The 15267-nt window shown below is 40.2% G+C and overlaps 1 protein-coding gene across 1 annotated transcript; it reads left to right on the plus strand.

The window, feature by feature from the left end:
- The first annotated feature begins 12021 nt into the window (after nucleotides 1-12021).
- LOC104088937 (uncharacterized) lies at nucleotides 12022-13071 on the plus strand. Its single transcript, XM_033654196.2, has one exon. The coding sequence runs from the start codon at nucleotides 12103-12105 to the stop codon at nucleotides 12922-12924; it is 822 nt and encodes a 273-aa protein (XP_033510087.1). The 5' UTR covers nucleotides 12022-12102; the 3' UTR covers nucleotides 12925-13071.
- Nucleotides 13072-15267: the final 2196 nt, after the last annotated feature.

A 15267-nucleotide genomic window follows, 5' to 3' on the forward strand; every position in this document is an offset into this window, starting at 1 on the left:
CAACCAGATAACCAGATGATCGAAGAACATAATGATCTAAGGGTCCCTCGATCCGTCGCGATTCCCGATGACTCCGACGCCACCAAATCAACAATTGAGGAATTGGAGCAAGTCACACTGATCGAGCACTGGCCCGAACGAAAGGTATACCTAGGAACGGGGTTGAGCCCCGAACTCAGGAAGAAACTTGTTCAAATTCTTATCGATAACATTAATTGTTTTGCCTAGTCCCATTTAGATATAACAGGGATTCCACCGGACATAACGACGCATCGGTTGAGCTTGGACCCTAAGTTCAGACCGGTAAAGCAAAAGAGAAGACCCCAGTCCGAGGTAAAACACGCATTCGTAAAAGACGAGGTAACCAAACTTCTCAAGATAGGGTCCATATAGAAAGGAAACAAGCTTAGAATGTGCGTGGACTATAAGGATTTAAACAAAGCGTGCCCTAAAGATTCTTTTCCGTTGCTTAACATCGATCGCATGATCGATGCCACAGCCGGCCACGAGATCCTCACTTTTCTCGATGCCTACTCCGGGTATAATCAAATCCAGATGAGCCCGGAAGACCAGGAAAAAATTTCATTTTTCACCAAATATGGAACATATTATTATAATGTGATGCCCTTCGGGCTAAAAAATGCTGGGGCTACTTATCAACGCCTAGTAAATAAAATGTTCGAAGAACAAATAGGTAAATCAATGGAAGTTTACATTGATGACATGCTAGTTAAGTCTCTGCGCGTAGAGGACCATCTGACCCATTTGCAGGAAGCGTTTGAGATTTTAAAGAAATACAACATGAAGCTCAACCCCGAAAAATGTGCTTTCGGGGTCGGTTCGGGCGAGTTCCTCGGCTTCATGGTATCAAATCAAGGAATCGAGATTAACCCCGATAAAATCAAGGCTATCGAAGATATCACCATCGTGGACAGTGTAAAAACTGTACAAAGGCTAACAGGACGAATTGCGGCCCTAGGCCGATTCATTTCGAGATCATCAGATCGAAGTCACAAATTTTTCTCCCTACTAAAAAAGAAGAACGATTTCGCTTGGACCCCAGAATGCCAACAGGCACTGAAGGAACTGAAATAATATCTGTCGAGCCCACCACTACTTCACACTCCGAAAGCAGACAAAAAACTTTTCTTATACCTGGCAGTATCAGAAATCGCAGTAAGCGGTGTCCTAGTTCGGGAAGAGCAAGGTATGCAATTTCCCATTTATTACATAAGTCAAACCTTAGGAGAAGCAGAAGCTAGATATCCACACTTAGAGAAATTGGCACTTGCACTGATAAGCGCCTCTAGAAAGTTACGACCATACTTTCAATGTCACCCCATATGCGTATTAATAACTTACCCACTTCGTAATATTTTGCACAAACCCGAACTATCGGGCCGATTGGCCAAATGGGCCATCGAACTCAGTGGGTACGATATCGAATACCAACCACGTACATCCATCAAGTCTCAAATTTTAGCAGACTTCGTGGTTGATTTCACGCAAGCCCTTGTACCCGAAGTCGAAAAAGAATTCCTGCTGAAATCGGGTACGTCCTCGAGGGCCTCGAACGTAAAAGGGTACGGATTGGGCATAGTTTTAAAGCCATCCACAGGTAACACTATTAGGCAATCTATTAAAACTACCAAGTTGACTAACAACGAGGCCGAGTATGAGGCCATGATTACAGGTCTCGAGCTAGCTAAAAACTTGGGAGCAGAAGTCATCGAAGCCAAATGTGACTCTTTGTTGGTGGTAAGTTAGGTAAACAAAACCTTCGATGTTCGAGAAGATAGAATGCAAAGGTATTTGGACAAACTACATGTCACTTTGCACCATTTCAAACAATGGACTTTAAAGCATGTTCCACGAGAGCAAAACAGTGTGGCTGATGCACTTGCGAATTTGGGATCATTGATCGAGGAAGGTGACTTGAGCTCGGGGACTGTCGTTCAAATCTCGAGGGCCATGATCGAAGAAGGTCACGCCGAGATAAATTCTACGAGTTTAACCTGGGATTGGAGAAATAAGTATATCGAATACTTAAAGAACGGAAAGCTCCCATCGGACCCTAAAGACTCAAGGGCCCTACGGACCAAAGGTGCTCGATTCACGTTGGCTTCAGATGGAATGCTATACCGAAGGACATTCGATGGACCATTAGCAGTATGACTGGGTCCAGGAGATACCGATTACATCCTACGTGAGGTGCACGAGGGCACTTGTGGGAATCACTCCGGTGCCGATCCATTAGTCCAAAAAATAATCAGGGCAGGGTATTATTGGACCGATATGGGCAAAGACGCGAAGGGATTTGTTCGAAATTATGACAAATGTCAAAGGTTTTCACCAATGATCCATTAACCCGGAGAGCAACTTCATTCGGTCCTATCCCCATGGCCATTCATGAAATAGGGAATGGACATCGTTGGCCCTCTGCCATCTACCCCAGGTAAAGCTAAATGTATTTTATTTATGACTGACTATTTCTCTAAATGGGTTGAAGCACAGGCGTTCGAGAAAGTAAGAGAGAGAGAAGTTATAGTCTTTATCTGGGATCATATCGTATGCCGATTTGGGATACCCGCCGAAATAGTATGTGACAATGGGAAATAATTTGTGGGCAGCAAAGTGACAAAATTCTTCGAAGACTACAAAATAAGAAGGATATTATCAACACCGTATCACCCCAGTGGGAACAGACAGGCCGAATCAACGAACAAAACCATCATTTAGAACCTAAAGAAGAGACTGAACGATGCTAAAGGAAAGTGGAAAGAAATCCTACCCGAAGTCCTTTGGGCATATCGAACAACGTCAAAATCCAGTACGGGGGCGACCTCGTTCTCCTTAGTATATGGGTCTGAAGCATTGATACCAGTCGAAGTCGGCGAACCCAGTACCAGATTTTGATACACAATGGAAGAATATAATAACGAGGCTATGAACACCAGCCTCGAATTATCAGACGAAAGACGAGAAGCTGCTCTCGTCCAATTGGCCGCCAAAAACCAACGAATCGAAAGATATTATAATCGAAGAACCAAGTTCCGCCATTTCAAGCCCGGGGACTTAGTGCTAAGGAAAGTCACCATCAATACCCAAAATCCAAACGAAGGAAATCTAGGACCGAATTGGGAAGGACCATATCAGGTTCTCGAGAACGTCGGAAAAGGATCGTACAGGCTCGGTATTAAAAACGGCAAACAATTATCAAGCAATTGGAATGTGGCACATCTAAAGCGATACTACTACTAAAGTATGACTCTCCCGTATTCATTTACATTTCAAAACTGACCCTGCAAAAGTTCGATCAGGAGCTAAGATGGATCCCTCAATACGGAGCTTTAAGATCCGAAAGCACACGTTGCACTCTCTTTTTCTTAGACCGGTTTTATCCCAAATGGGTTTTTTGGCAAGGTTTTTAATGAGGCAACCAATGATCGTGCTGCGCTTACAACAGTATTGGAGGCCTCTTTACAATCGACATCTAATTCTGGGGGGGCATTAGCCCTCGAATATATCAAACTCTGACGCCGGTTTTATCCCAAATGGGTTTTTCGGCAAGGTTTTTAATGAGGCAACCAATGATCGTGCTGCGCTTACAACAGTATCCGAGGCCTTTTTACAATCGACATCGAATACTGTGGGCATTAGCCCTCGAATATATCAAACTCTGATGCAAGAAAGTTATTTCGCAATAACATGTTTCCAATAAAAAAAGTTGTAAGAGCCAAATGGTCAAAACGAACCATGCTCATGTAGTTGGCCCGAACCCAGACACGAAACATAAACACTTTTATAGTGACTTGCAAAGAAAGTTCTCTTTGCCAACATCTTATATCCAAGAAAAATTCCACTATTTGGAGATTTATTATGCAAACAGAATTAAGATAAACTCGACCAATAAGCTTACGGGCTACTTTATTTCGAGTTCGAGCAAGCACTCACTCACCATTATACCTACGGGCTACATTACTTTGAGTTCGAATCATTCACTCGACTACTAAGCCCACGGGCTACTTTATTTTGAGTTCAAGCAAGCACTCACTCGACCATTATGCCTATGGGCTATATTACATCGAGTTCAAATCATTCACTCGACTACTAAGACCACGAGCTACTTTATTTTGAGTTCGAGCAAGCACTCACTCGACCATTATGCCTACGGGCTACATTACTTCGAGTTCGAATCATTCACTCGACTACTAAGCCCACGGGCTACTTTATTTCGAGTTCGAGCAAGCACTCACTCGACCATTACGCCTATGGGCTACATTATTTTGAGTTCGAATCATTCACTCGACTACTAAGCCCACGGGCTACTTTATTTCGAATTCGAGCAAGCACTCACTCGACCATTACGCCTACGGGCTACATTACTTCGAGTTCGAATCATTCACTCGATGATTATGCCTACGGGCTACATTACTTCGAATTCGAATCATTAACTCGACGATAAGCCTACGGGCTACTTTTATTCCGAGTTTGAGAAAGCACTCACTAGACCATTACGCCTACGGGCTATATTTCTTTGAGTTCGAATCATTGACTCAACTAATAAGCCTAAGGGCTACATCACTTCAAGTATGAAAAAATACTCGATCAATCATAGAGACTACGAAGTCCAAATTCGATTAAGTTGTTTAGATCCTTGTAAAAAAATTCATAAAGGCGTGAATAAAATCTTCACAAAACAGAAGCAAGTCGGCAGAATTATCAATATACAAAATTATCTACATGGTTGATTACAACATAAAAACTAAAGACTTAACTTCTTGGTCATCCTCAGGAATGGCCTCTTCTTTATCGGGCTCCCCCTCCTCCCCCCCCCCCATTCTCGGATTCGCTCTTGCTACCTTCATCATCACCATCAAAAGCCAAGGCTTCAACTTCAGCTTCGAGCTCTTTAGCCTTCTTTATCTCTTCAGCAAGGTTGAAACCTCGAGCGTGTATCTCCTCGAGGGTCTCCCTCCAAGACCGACACTTAGCAAGTTCGGCAATCCAATGTGCTCGAGTGTCGGCAGTATCCGCCGCCTCTCGTACCTCCATCTGAGCAGCCTCGGCATCAGTTCGGTACACGGCAATGGACTTGTCCGCCATGAATTTCGACGACTCAACCTCCACCTTGGCCTCAGCAAGTCGTGCTTCAAGCTCCTCGATCCTCTTAGCCTGAGCCGAACCCTTTTGCTTGATGCTTCGAAGCTGAACATCGGCCGATAATAATTTGGCCAAGATGGTTTCTTTTTCTGCAGCCAGGCGGTCGATAGTCTCCTTCCACCAATTACATTCAGCCTTGATTTGATCGAATTCTTCCCAAAGTAACCCGATCTTTTCAACCTTTTGCTGCAGCTGAGATAACGAAGGGTTAACTTCCACAGTTGAGTCAAACCCATACTCTAACAGAACGAGGCTCACCTGCTTATCTAGTTCGGCCTCTTCTTCATGAGCCTTAGCCAAATCTGCTTGAAGGTCCTTTATAGCCTCGTCCTTTTGGTTGCAAAGAAGCCGCAGGGCATCTCTCTCCCCCGAGACCTTCTAAAGCTCGACCTCACACTTGCTAAGGTCGACTCGAAACCTACTAATGGCCTGCACAGTAGGGAAATAACACAAGTCAAGTTTGGGGAAAGAATGAAGAAACCAAGTACAGTAAACTCATTACCCGAGTAATGAAACGTTGGGCCTCATCTTAGAAGAAGAGAAGCATCACCAATGTCGGAGGCATCATCGACTCCAGTAAAGCAATCCCGAAAAGGATCCCCTATACTAGAACCTCCGCCCATATCGGGGGTCTTTAATTCTCGAGCCTCATTTAACGCCTCCTCAGAAAAGGTTGGAAGAGAAGGAAAACGACCCACTGTCATGGTCCCAAGCGAATCGCTCGGGATGCTCTGATCGAGACTCGGGGTACCGAAATCAACCCCGACCGGTACAGCCTCCATCGGCTCGGAAGCTCTGGCGACCTCGATAGCTTTCACAGATCGGATCACCAAAGCCGAGGCATCATCTTTTTCTTCTTCTTCTTCCCTCAGTCGTTGGACCGAGTCCATCGAAAGAGCGATTGCCTTCCTCCTCACCCTTCGAGTTTTGGGCTTGGGGTCCTCTGGCCGAGAGACAGCTTTTCGCTTTTTATCTTTCCCCGGTTCCGGGACCCGGGACTTGTTTCCTTCTTCACCACTCGAAGTCCTCAAAACGGCATCCTTGGTTACACCTGCATGAAAGGAAATCGGTGATGAATGGAGCATAAAAAATATTTTGAAGAACACGAGAAGCAAACCTTACCATGATTCTTGGCCTCCCACCTACCTTTTGCCAAATCACGCCAAGCGCGTTCGGCATAAGAGGAAGTCGAGGCTAACTTCTGAACCCAATCCTCAAGGTCGGGTACCACTTGTGGCATCCAAGGGGCAGTTGTATATCGGAGAAAGACATTAGATAAAATCGGAAAATGATACGAAAAGCAACGTCTTATGAAAACCACTTACGGTCGAAATTCCATTCCTCAGGGAACGGCATCTTCTCTTCCGGAATGAGGTCACAGGTCCTCACTCGAATATAACGGCCCATCCAACCCCGATCCTTGTCTTCGTCGATGCTCGACATCAAAGCCTTCGATGCCCGACGATGAAGCCTGATTAGTCCTCGAAAGATTTGAGGCCGATACAGTCGTATGAGGTGATTCAGGGAAAATTCCAGCCCCACCCGGCCTTGTTGGAAAAGAAGCGAAGTAAGGTTACTTTACGCCATAGAGAGGGATGAATTTGACCAAGGGTGACCTGATATCTCTTGCAAAAATCGATGATCACCGGGTCGATAGGACCCAACGTGAATGGGTAAGTGTAAACACTTAAAAACCCCTCCACATGGGTGATGACGCTCTCTTCGGGGGAGGGAATTTGTAACACAACCTCGGAACCCCAGTTCCAGTCTTTCCTCACAGCCTCGAGATGACCCTCCGTTATCGAGCACATGTACATCGACACATGCTCACATCGACCCGGAACAGATGAACAATTCTCAACCTTAAAATCGATCTTCAGATTATACGGGCCAGGAACATACTCATAGGTAGGCGGCTCCACCGGCGCCTTATCGTCGGACGGTCGTGAAGAAGAAGCTTTCTCCTTCTGAGGTACAGTTTTCGAAGTTTTGGCCATTGATACAAGAGAAAGAAAGGCAAAGGAAGATGAAAAATTGATGCAGATGGCTCTGCAAGTGGCGGCATAGAGAGAAAGGGTAAGAAAATTTGGAAGAGTGAAAGATATAAAAGTGGTAAATGTTAGATGGGGGGGGGGGGTTTATTTATAGGCTTGCATCGTGACGGTTCAATATCAGAGGTGGCCGACCACCGTCTGACATACATTAAATACCTTGAAAAGACTAAATCGATGGGACAGCTATCACATACGTCATGATCGGGCCCTGTGAAAATGTCATCTTATAACCCGATCGAACCGTCAAAAATCATATCGATTCTCACCACATCCTTCTTGAGAAACGAGGGGACTATCTGTATACGGTCAAAATAGATTTCGGCCTTCCTACCTTCGATCGAGTTCGAATGGTAAGCAACCGAAGTGAGATTTTAGGATGAGTTTCGAAGGTAGTACAAACGAGCCTCGAGTCCGAAGGTTGATCGAGGAGTCAGCTCGATACTTTCATCGAGCCCGTGACCGAATCGGTCCGCAAGGCATTGCTTCGAGGTTAGAAATGCGCTACGCCCACCCCGGAGGTCAAACTCAAGCCAAAACCGAGGGTTCGACCCAATAACAAGCCCGAACCAGTGTCGAGCTCACAGACAAGAGTCGTTACAACCGCACTAAGAGAGAGAATCTTGGCGGAAATCGAGAAAGAGATAAATCATCATGGGTCCTCCACTATATGTTTTATTTTATTATAAATGAAGTAGGATCCCTCTATTATAAAGGGGGGGTCCGTCCTTGTAAGCAGCACACAGAGAAAAATGCATTATAACAAAAGATCACTTCTCATATTGAAAGATATTTTCTCATGCTTATTTTATTTTACCTTATTCATTCTTTTGCTCACTATTCCCATTCTCATAGCCAAGAACACAAATATTTCTATTTTTCTCTACGATTTGTATCAAACTGTATCACATATCCTTAGAACCATACACAAATTTAACGTTATCCAATTTTTCGGGTAAACAGAGTAGAGTATTGTTCCCACAAGAACTTGTAATCAATTATCAATTAAATCAAGTAATTTCTAATTTATCAAGTCAAGAACAATTTCAAAGTGATTATTGTTTACTTAATTCTACTAACTTAAGTTGCGATTAAAAGAAAATCCAATTAATTATCACATTTAGCACGGCAATTTATAATTCAATGAGAGGTAAGATTCCAGAGTCATGGTTGGATAACAATCTTGTTGAATTCTTCAATTGACTCGACTTATTAATTAATCTAGGTTATTAACCTGCAAGAACAATAATACTCGTAGAAATTTGACAACTTCTACTCACCTATTTAATTTAATCTAACCCCTATATTTATATGAGATTAGAGATAAAAAGAATGCATTAACAATTTTTTACACTATTAGCTAAGCACGGCAAATAAGTATATTTATATCTGTATTCGCAAATCAATTCCCCAATGACTAGGTTTAAGATCGCGCTCTATTCAATCCTATTGCAATTAAGAATTACCTTTGTCAAGTTCTACTCAAGATTCATATATAGTATTTCACTGTTAGCTAGGCAGTAAAATAATTAAACTCTGGATATAAATAAACAACCCAATATGATAAATTAACTCGTCAAATCAAATTTCAAATATCAACATTCATGTGAAACCATAACCCCAGAATAAATGCGTTTAGCCACGCATAGTCATGGTAGCAATCTTAATTAATTCCCAAGAATACATACAAATCAAGAAAAGAAGGGAAAAGTAAGAACTCAAGATGAATTTCATGGTGTCCGAACTCTGTGGTGGCGTTTCTCCGCTTCCAAGTGTTTTTTATGACCTAAAAGAGGCGTTTTTGGCTTATATATTGCGTACAAAAGTCGTGGGCCAAAATTTTCCTTTTCCGAATCAGCTTCAGGGATTGATGCTGAGTTGGATGCTTCGCGTCCGCCTCAGCTTGAACTTCTCAGCATCGGATGCTGGGGTGCATGCCTTCTCCCGACTTCACTACTAAGGATGAACCAAATAATCTTTTTTTTCAAGGTTGGATGCAACGCATCCAACCTCTTCTCCTATAGATGGAGCATCGTTTCTTCATATTTTTGCACTCCAAACATCCTAAATCATCACACACAACTCAATTAGTCATAAAACCAATAATTAATACATGTTGGGCATTTTAAACACCAAATAGCACCAAAAAGCGGTTAAAATATGTGTAAAATAATATTAAAACATATAAAAATATGCCCAATATCACCATCCCACACTTAAACCTTTGTTCGTCCTCGAGCAAAGTAAAATCAACCTACAATAGATCGAACAAAATTAAGCTTATCACTATCAAGCCATAATTTTTCAATTAAGCTCAAGCACCAATGACTTTGGTTGATACCAACAATTATCCCTTTGCATATATATTCTTTACTTACTTCTCCATGTTAAAAACATGCCAAGCACAATATTGAGCAGTTCAAAATAATCAAATAGCAAATTCGGGACATCTCAACCTCAGAAACTACATCCCTAGCATAACTACTTTCAGGCCAACTTACTTACTCTGACAGAAGAGCTTAATAAAGTCATCTATCTATCATGAAATATGTGCCCTCACCACAAATCAAAGAGAGATAGTCCACACACTCAAATACAATTCGAACATATTTTAAGGACTTCAAACAATGGAAGAAATCACTCACTCTCTCAAAGAAGTTCACATGCGCACAAAAGGTACCATAGGCTTTCCCGTTATATAAATCTCTACTAATGTAGGCATGCTCAGTGTAAAATCAATTAGGACATTATCATTACTGTAACGTGGGCTAAGAGACGGGTATGATATATATAGAAAATAGTGGTTAAACCTCCTAATCACTTTAACACGTCAAGTAATCACTTTAACAAATCAAGTAATCACTTTAAGCGCAACTTTCTTCAACCCAACTTCAAACATCACAAATAATATCACCCCCAAAATATTCCTTTTTTCTTTAAGCACTACTTCGACTCACACTCACTAGCAAAGACAAGATGTAATATTGCTTTTGCTTATTTTTTCCCTCTTCTCTCAGATTTTGTTTTGATTTATACTAGTAGTGTACTTCTTACAAAACAAGTGCACCTTTATTTCTTTCGTTGGTTCCACTCGAAAGTAACTCTAGTTCCCTCCTTATTTCTTCTAGCGCTTATTTTACATGTTAAGTCTTTAAGAGGTAAAAGGATCAAAGTACTGTCGATTAAGAATAAAAAAAAAAGGGGTATGGGCTTGTAATGTAGGTGCCAATCAAAAGGTTTACAAGCTCAATATGGCTAACTAGAGATGATTTTATTTGTGGTAGCATTAAAATTCAAAAAGGATCAAAGAAGGCCTAAAATCATATTTCAAATCGAGCAAAACCTAGGATTGCACTTCAACTCACATGCAGGGCAAGTTCTATACACAAATGTACTACAAGGAACTATATGAAAATCTCACCATACAATGGCACATGAGTCAATTAGGATGGCTACATTCCAACTCTCAATCAACGCGAGTACAGAGCTAGGCCATAATTTTAATGCAAAAGGCACAACAGTTAGCACAAAAGTCAAGAAAATGAGCCTTAGCATCACAAAATAAGCTATTTCATTTTTCAAGACACAAGTAGTTCTAGAAAACTCATAAGAAAAGTTATAATCCACATGCCGAGGTCTAACTCTGTTGGTATCAAACAAGTTATTAAGCATGCCGAATTCAGTCTAAGTCACTATATCCTACACTATTCTAAAAAAAAGTACCCGGTTCAAAATAATTTATCTCTTGGAAAAGAACCGATGCCCAAAGAAAAACCAAGGGAATTACTACCTATGCTATCCTAATAAAAGCAAAAGAAAATCTTCTTGGTATTTTAAATCGGACCTTAATCCCTCAAGAAAACTGGCCAAGAGATCCATCGTCAAGAAAACTGTCCGACCTCTTCTCCTATAGCTGCAGCATCTTTTCTTCATATTTTTGCACTACAAACATCCTAAATCATCACACACAACACAATTAGTCATAAAACCAATAATTAACATATGTTGGGCATTTTAAACACTAAATAGCACCAAAAATAATTAAAACATGGGTAAAGTAACATTAAAACATATAAAAATATAAATGCCCAACATCAATAACCAAAAGTCAGTCTTTGTGAAACAAAAGGTTCTCTTACATGAAATATTTTGCTTCTTTCTAGCCGACATGGAAAACTGACTAATTTGTTTCCTTCTAGCGTTTATCTTTAACAAAATGAAGAAAATAAAAGTTGAGTATATTCTTTATCTTTCTTTCTTTATTTTTATTTTTTCATGTTTATTTTCTCTATAATTTTCCTTTCCATCCCTTGACTTGCTAGTTGGAAAATTGAGAAAGGTTATGTTTAATTCATTTTTGATTCCCACTTTACATAAAAAGTTAAAGGCCAGTGACCGGTGAATATAGCATCGGCAGTACATCTCTGACCCTAACTAAACCAACTAAATATAATAATCAAAATGTCATGTTGTTTTTCTTTTTATCTAATCACCAAAAGTTTATGCTGTCCTCCTCTGCTTCAAAATTTCAATAATCCAAATAGAATTAGGTTAAGGGTAATTGGTGAATATAGCAGCACTTCTCTGACCGAAACAAACTAAATATAATAATCTAATGTCATGTGCACTTTCATTTAGGTTAATCATTAAAAGTTTTTGTCCTCCTCTGATTTAATATTATTTTAAGCATATTAGTACGTGGTATTATATCATCAATTAAAATCAAATCATATCACTTTCCTTCGTCTTTCCAACTTCCACGCACTCTCCCCTGCATGTACCTATATATTTCTATATATCATCATTCGCTCTTCTCCAGTTTCTCAAGCTAATTAATTGCCTATTCTCTCACCAAAGAAAGTGCTCACAATTTTGTGTACAGAAATTAATGGAGATGGAAATGATGTTGCCATCACCATCTGCAGATTTCAACTTGGACGACAGTGCTTGTACTACTCCTTATATAAGTGCTCCTTCAAGTCCTGAACGTTTTGATGCATTCTTTTTCAGTCCTTCCCGTATCCCCGCCCTTTATGAAGAAACTAACGCTACACACGACGATGATTTTACTTTTGTATTTAGTGGATATGAGTTGGAGAAAAGGTCAATATCAGCAGCTGATGAGCTCTTTGATGGAGGAAGAATCAAGCCTTTAAGTCAAAATGATAGTCGTGGAAGGGAAAGAACTCAAAATTCTTCAAACTCTTCAAGTCCCAGCAGCAGGCACAAAGCAACAAGATCATTATCTCCTTTGAGAGTTTCTGATTTGCTATTATTTGATCACAATGAAAACATTGATCAAGAAAACACAGAGACCTCTCCTACTGCTGCTTGTTCTTCTTCGGATTCGTCTTCAGTTTCATCATTGATATCACTCTGGAACAGAAAATGGAAGCTGAAAGACTTATTGCTATTCAGAAGTGCTTCTGAGAGTCGAGCAACTAGCAATACAGAAGAGCTGAACAAGTATGAGTTGGTGAAGAAAGCCCGTCAAGAAGATGCTAAATCGAATAGTACTAATGTGGGAGCAGCGGTACCGAGCTCGAGGAGGAGGAAGGTACCAATTTCGGCTCATGAGTTGCATTACAAGATGAAGAGGGAATGGTTGAAAGAGATGAAGAAGAAAACTTTCTTACCGTATAAACAAGGTTTACTTGGTTGCTCAGGGCTAGATGATCCAATTTCAATGTACATGACTCGTCGTGAATAGCTCCAGTTGTCTCCATATGTAATTATTTGCTTAATATAGAAGAACAAATGGTTTGATTGAACATCTTTTAAAGTAAAGTTCTCTATTTTGTATATCGGAAGAAATGATTAGTTGAGTTCAAAGAGTATATAACGAATCAGACAGCAATATCAGGAAGATTTTATTATTTCAAGATTATTTAAGCAAACAACAGAATTGCTGCTAGGGAACTACACTAGCAACCTACCAAATTTTGCATCAAAACAATATAAAAAAGTACCACTTGTCGAACTACATCAGCTCGTTGAAAAAAAAACCACATCGCCTCCTCGTCATGGATTAATTAACTAAATGGAAGTTGACACTACTAAAGATTCCATAAATTTCAACGGCGGTTTTTCGATGGTAAAAATATTAATCGAAACTTTGACGGGAAAAACATTAGTTGAAATTTTGATGGTTTTATCAATGGAAAAAAGTAGATAAATGAATAAATATACTTTCAGATTTTCTTTCCGTAGTTTCTAGTCGCCAAAATGGTGGGAGGCACCCTGACCTTGAGAAAGAGATTTTCAGGAATCAAGAAGTAAGATCATTCAAGAATAGATTAACGAAACAATCTATTACCGGGAGCAGTGCAAGGTAAAGAATCAATGATTAGAGATGAAAAAGGAAGAAGCAGCAGAGATACTCGATAAATGATTGACGGAAGCTATTACAGGAAGGTCCCAAATCAAAGAAAAACGAGATCGCAAAAACGCTGCACTGGAGATCGTTTGAGCCAGAAATCAAGGGATCTATCGCAAATCACTTAAGTAACGAAAAGATATGCCTAGCGGATGAAAAGCTTGTCAAGACCACAAATCAAAGAAGATCAACGAAAATTTAACTTTATTCCTAGAAAGAATCAATCTATGATTCCTTTCAAGGATCAACTCCCTTGGGTTTGCAATCTCTCAAGATTCACGTCATTCAAGAGTCAAGAAGGACTAACGAAGTATATATATACATATGTTCCAGACTTGAAGAGAATATACTTTGATCAAACCAACTTCAATCTCTTTGTTCTACTTCAAACAAAATACTGTAATCTGCTCTAGATTTCTTGTGTAACTATGAAGAGAGAGAAAAGAACACTGGTGAGGCATTATATCAATTATAGAGAGAAGAACGAGTGAAAAAAGTTGTTGGTGTATAACAACATCAACTCATCTGTACTAATCCACTTCATACTTGAAAGAGATCACCCTTGCAACCCAACGGGACTGGACGTAGGATTCACTCTGAATCCGAATCAGTATAAAATATATTGTGCCATTTACTTTCTACAATTTATCTTTTTCATTCGATTCCTGAAAATTCCAGTTGACTAGAACTCAAATTAGTCGATCACTACGGAAAAAAAAAATCACAATTCACCCCTCCCCCCCCCCCCTCTTGCACTTTCAATTGGTATCAGAGCTAGTCTCACACTTTTTGCTTAATAGCTTGTGAGAAAAGATCGTAGCAAATCAAGTAATTATTGGAGCACTCAGTCAATAAGGAACATCGCAAGTTAGGCCACCATATTTCAATGGACAACACTTTTCTCATTGAAAAGTGCGTATGAAAATATATACAAAATCCTATGATATCAAAATATGACGCGTTATCAAAAAAGGGATCTATCCACTACCAGCAGCAACTCAACCACCTGCTGATCCAGAAGATATAGATGAGTACACAGACGAGCAAATAGCAGTTGTCCAGGTTAATGCTCAGGCACAAAATTTACTCTATAATACTATAAGTGGAGAGGAATATGAGAAAATCTCAAGTTGTGATACGGCTAAAGAAATGTGGGATAAACTGGAAGTTACGTATGAAGGAACCAGCAAAGTGAAAGAAACTCACATTAACATGTTGATCATGACTATGAACTCTTCCAGATGAAATAAGGAGAATCCATTGAGGAAATGTTTGTAAGGTTCAGCAAAATCATTAGCGATCAAAAAGCTTTTGGTAAACCATACTCAAGTGGTGATCAAGTTTGAAAAATTCTAAGGAGTCTACCTACCACTTGGCAGACAAAAGTAGTTGCACTCGAATCACAAGATCTAAACAAACTTTCATATGATGAGTTTCGAGGAGATCTTATAGCATTCGAGAAAACTCACCTCAAGAAAACAAACCAGGAAGAAAAGAAGAAAATAGTTGCCTTCAAAGATACTACTGAAAGACCAGAAAATGATATTGATGACGACCCAGAAGCTCTTGAAGAAGAGATTGATATGGTATCAAGGAACATGGATGGTTTAATAAGAAGATACAGAAACACAAGAAGAGGTAGGATTCCCCCTAGGCGAACCAGGCAATATAATGAAC

This window comes from Nicotiana tomentosiformis, chromosome 3 (genome assembly GCF_000390325.3).
Source record: "Nicotiana tomentosiformis chromosome 3, ASM39032v3, whole genome shotgun sequence".
NCBI lineage: Eukaryota > Viridiplantae > Streptophyta > Magnoliopsida > Solanales > Solanaceae > Nicotiana > Nicotiana tomentosiformis.

Bases quoted from the DNA above. Each gene is read 5' to 3' on its own strand.
- LOC104088937 (XM_033654196.2), top strand. From the start codon at position 12,103: ATGGAGATGGAAATGATGTTGCCATCACCATCTGCAGATTTCAACTTG.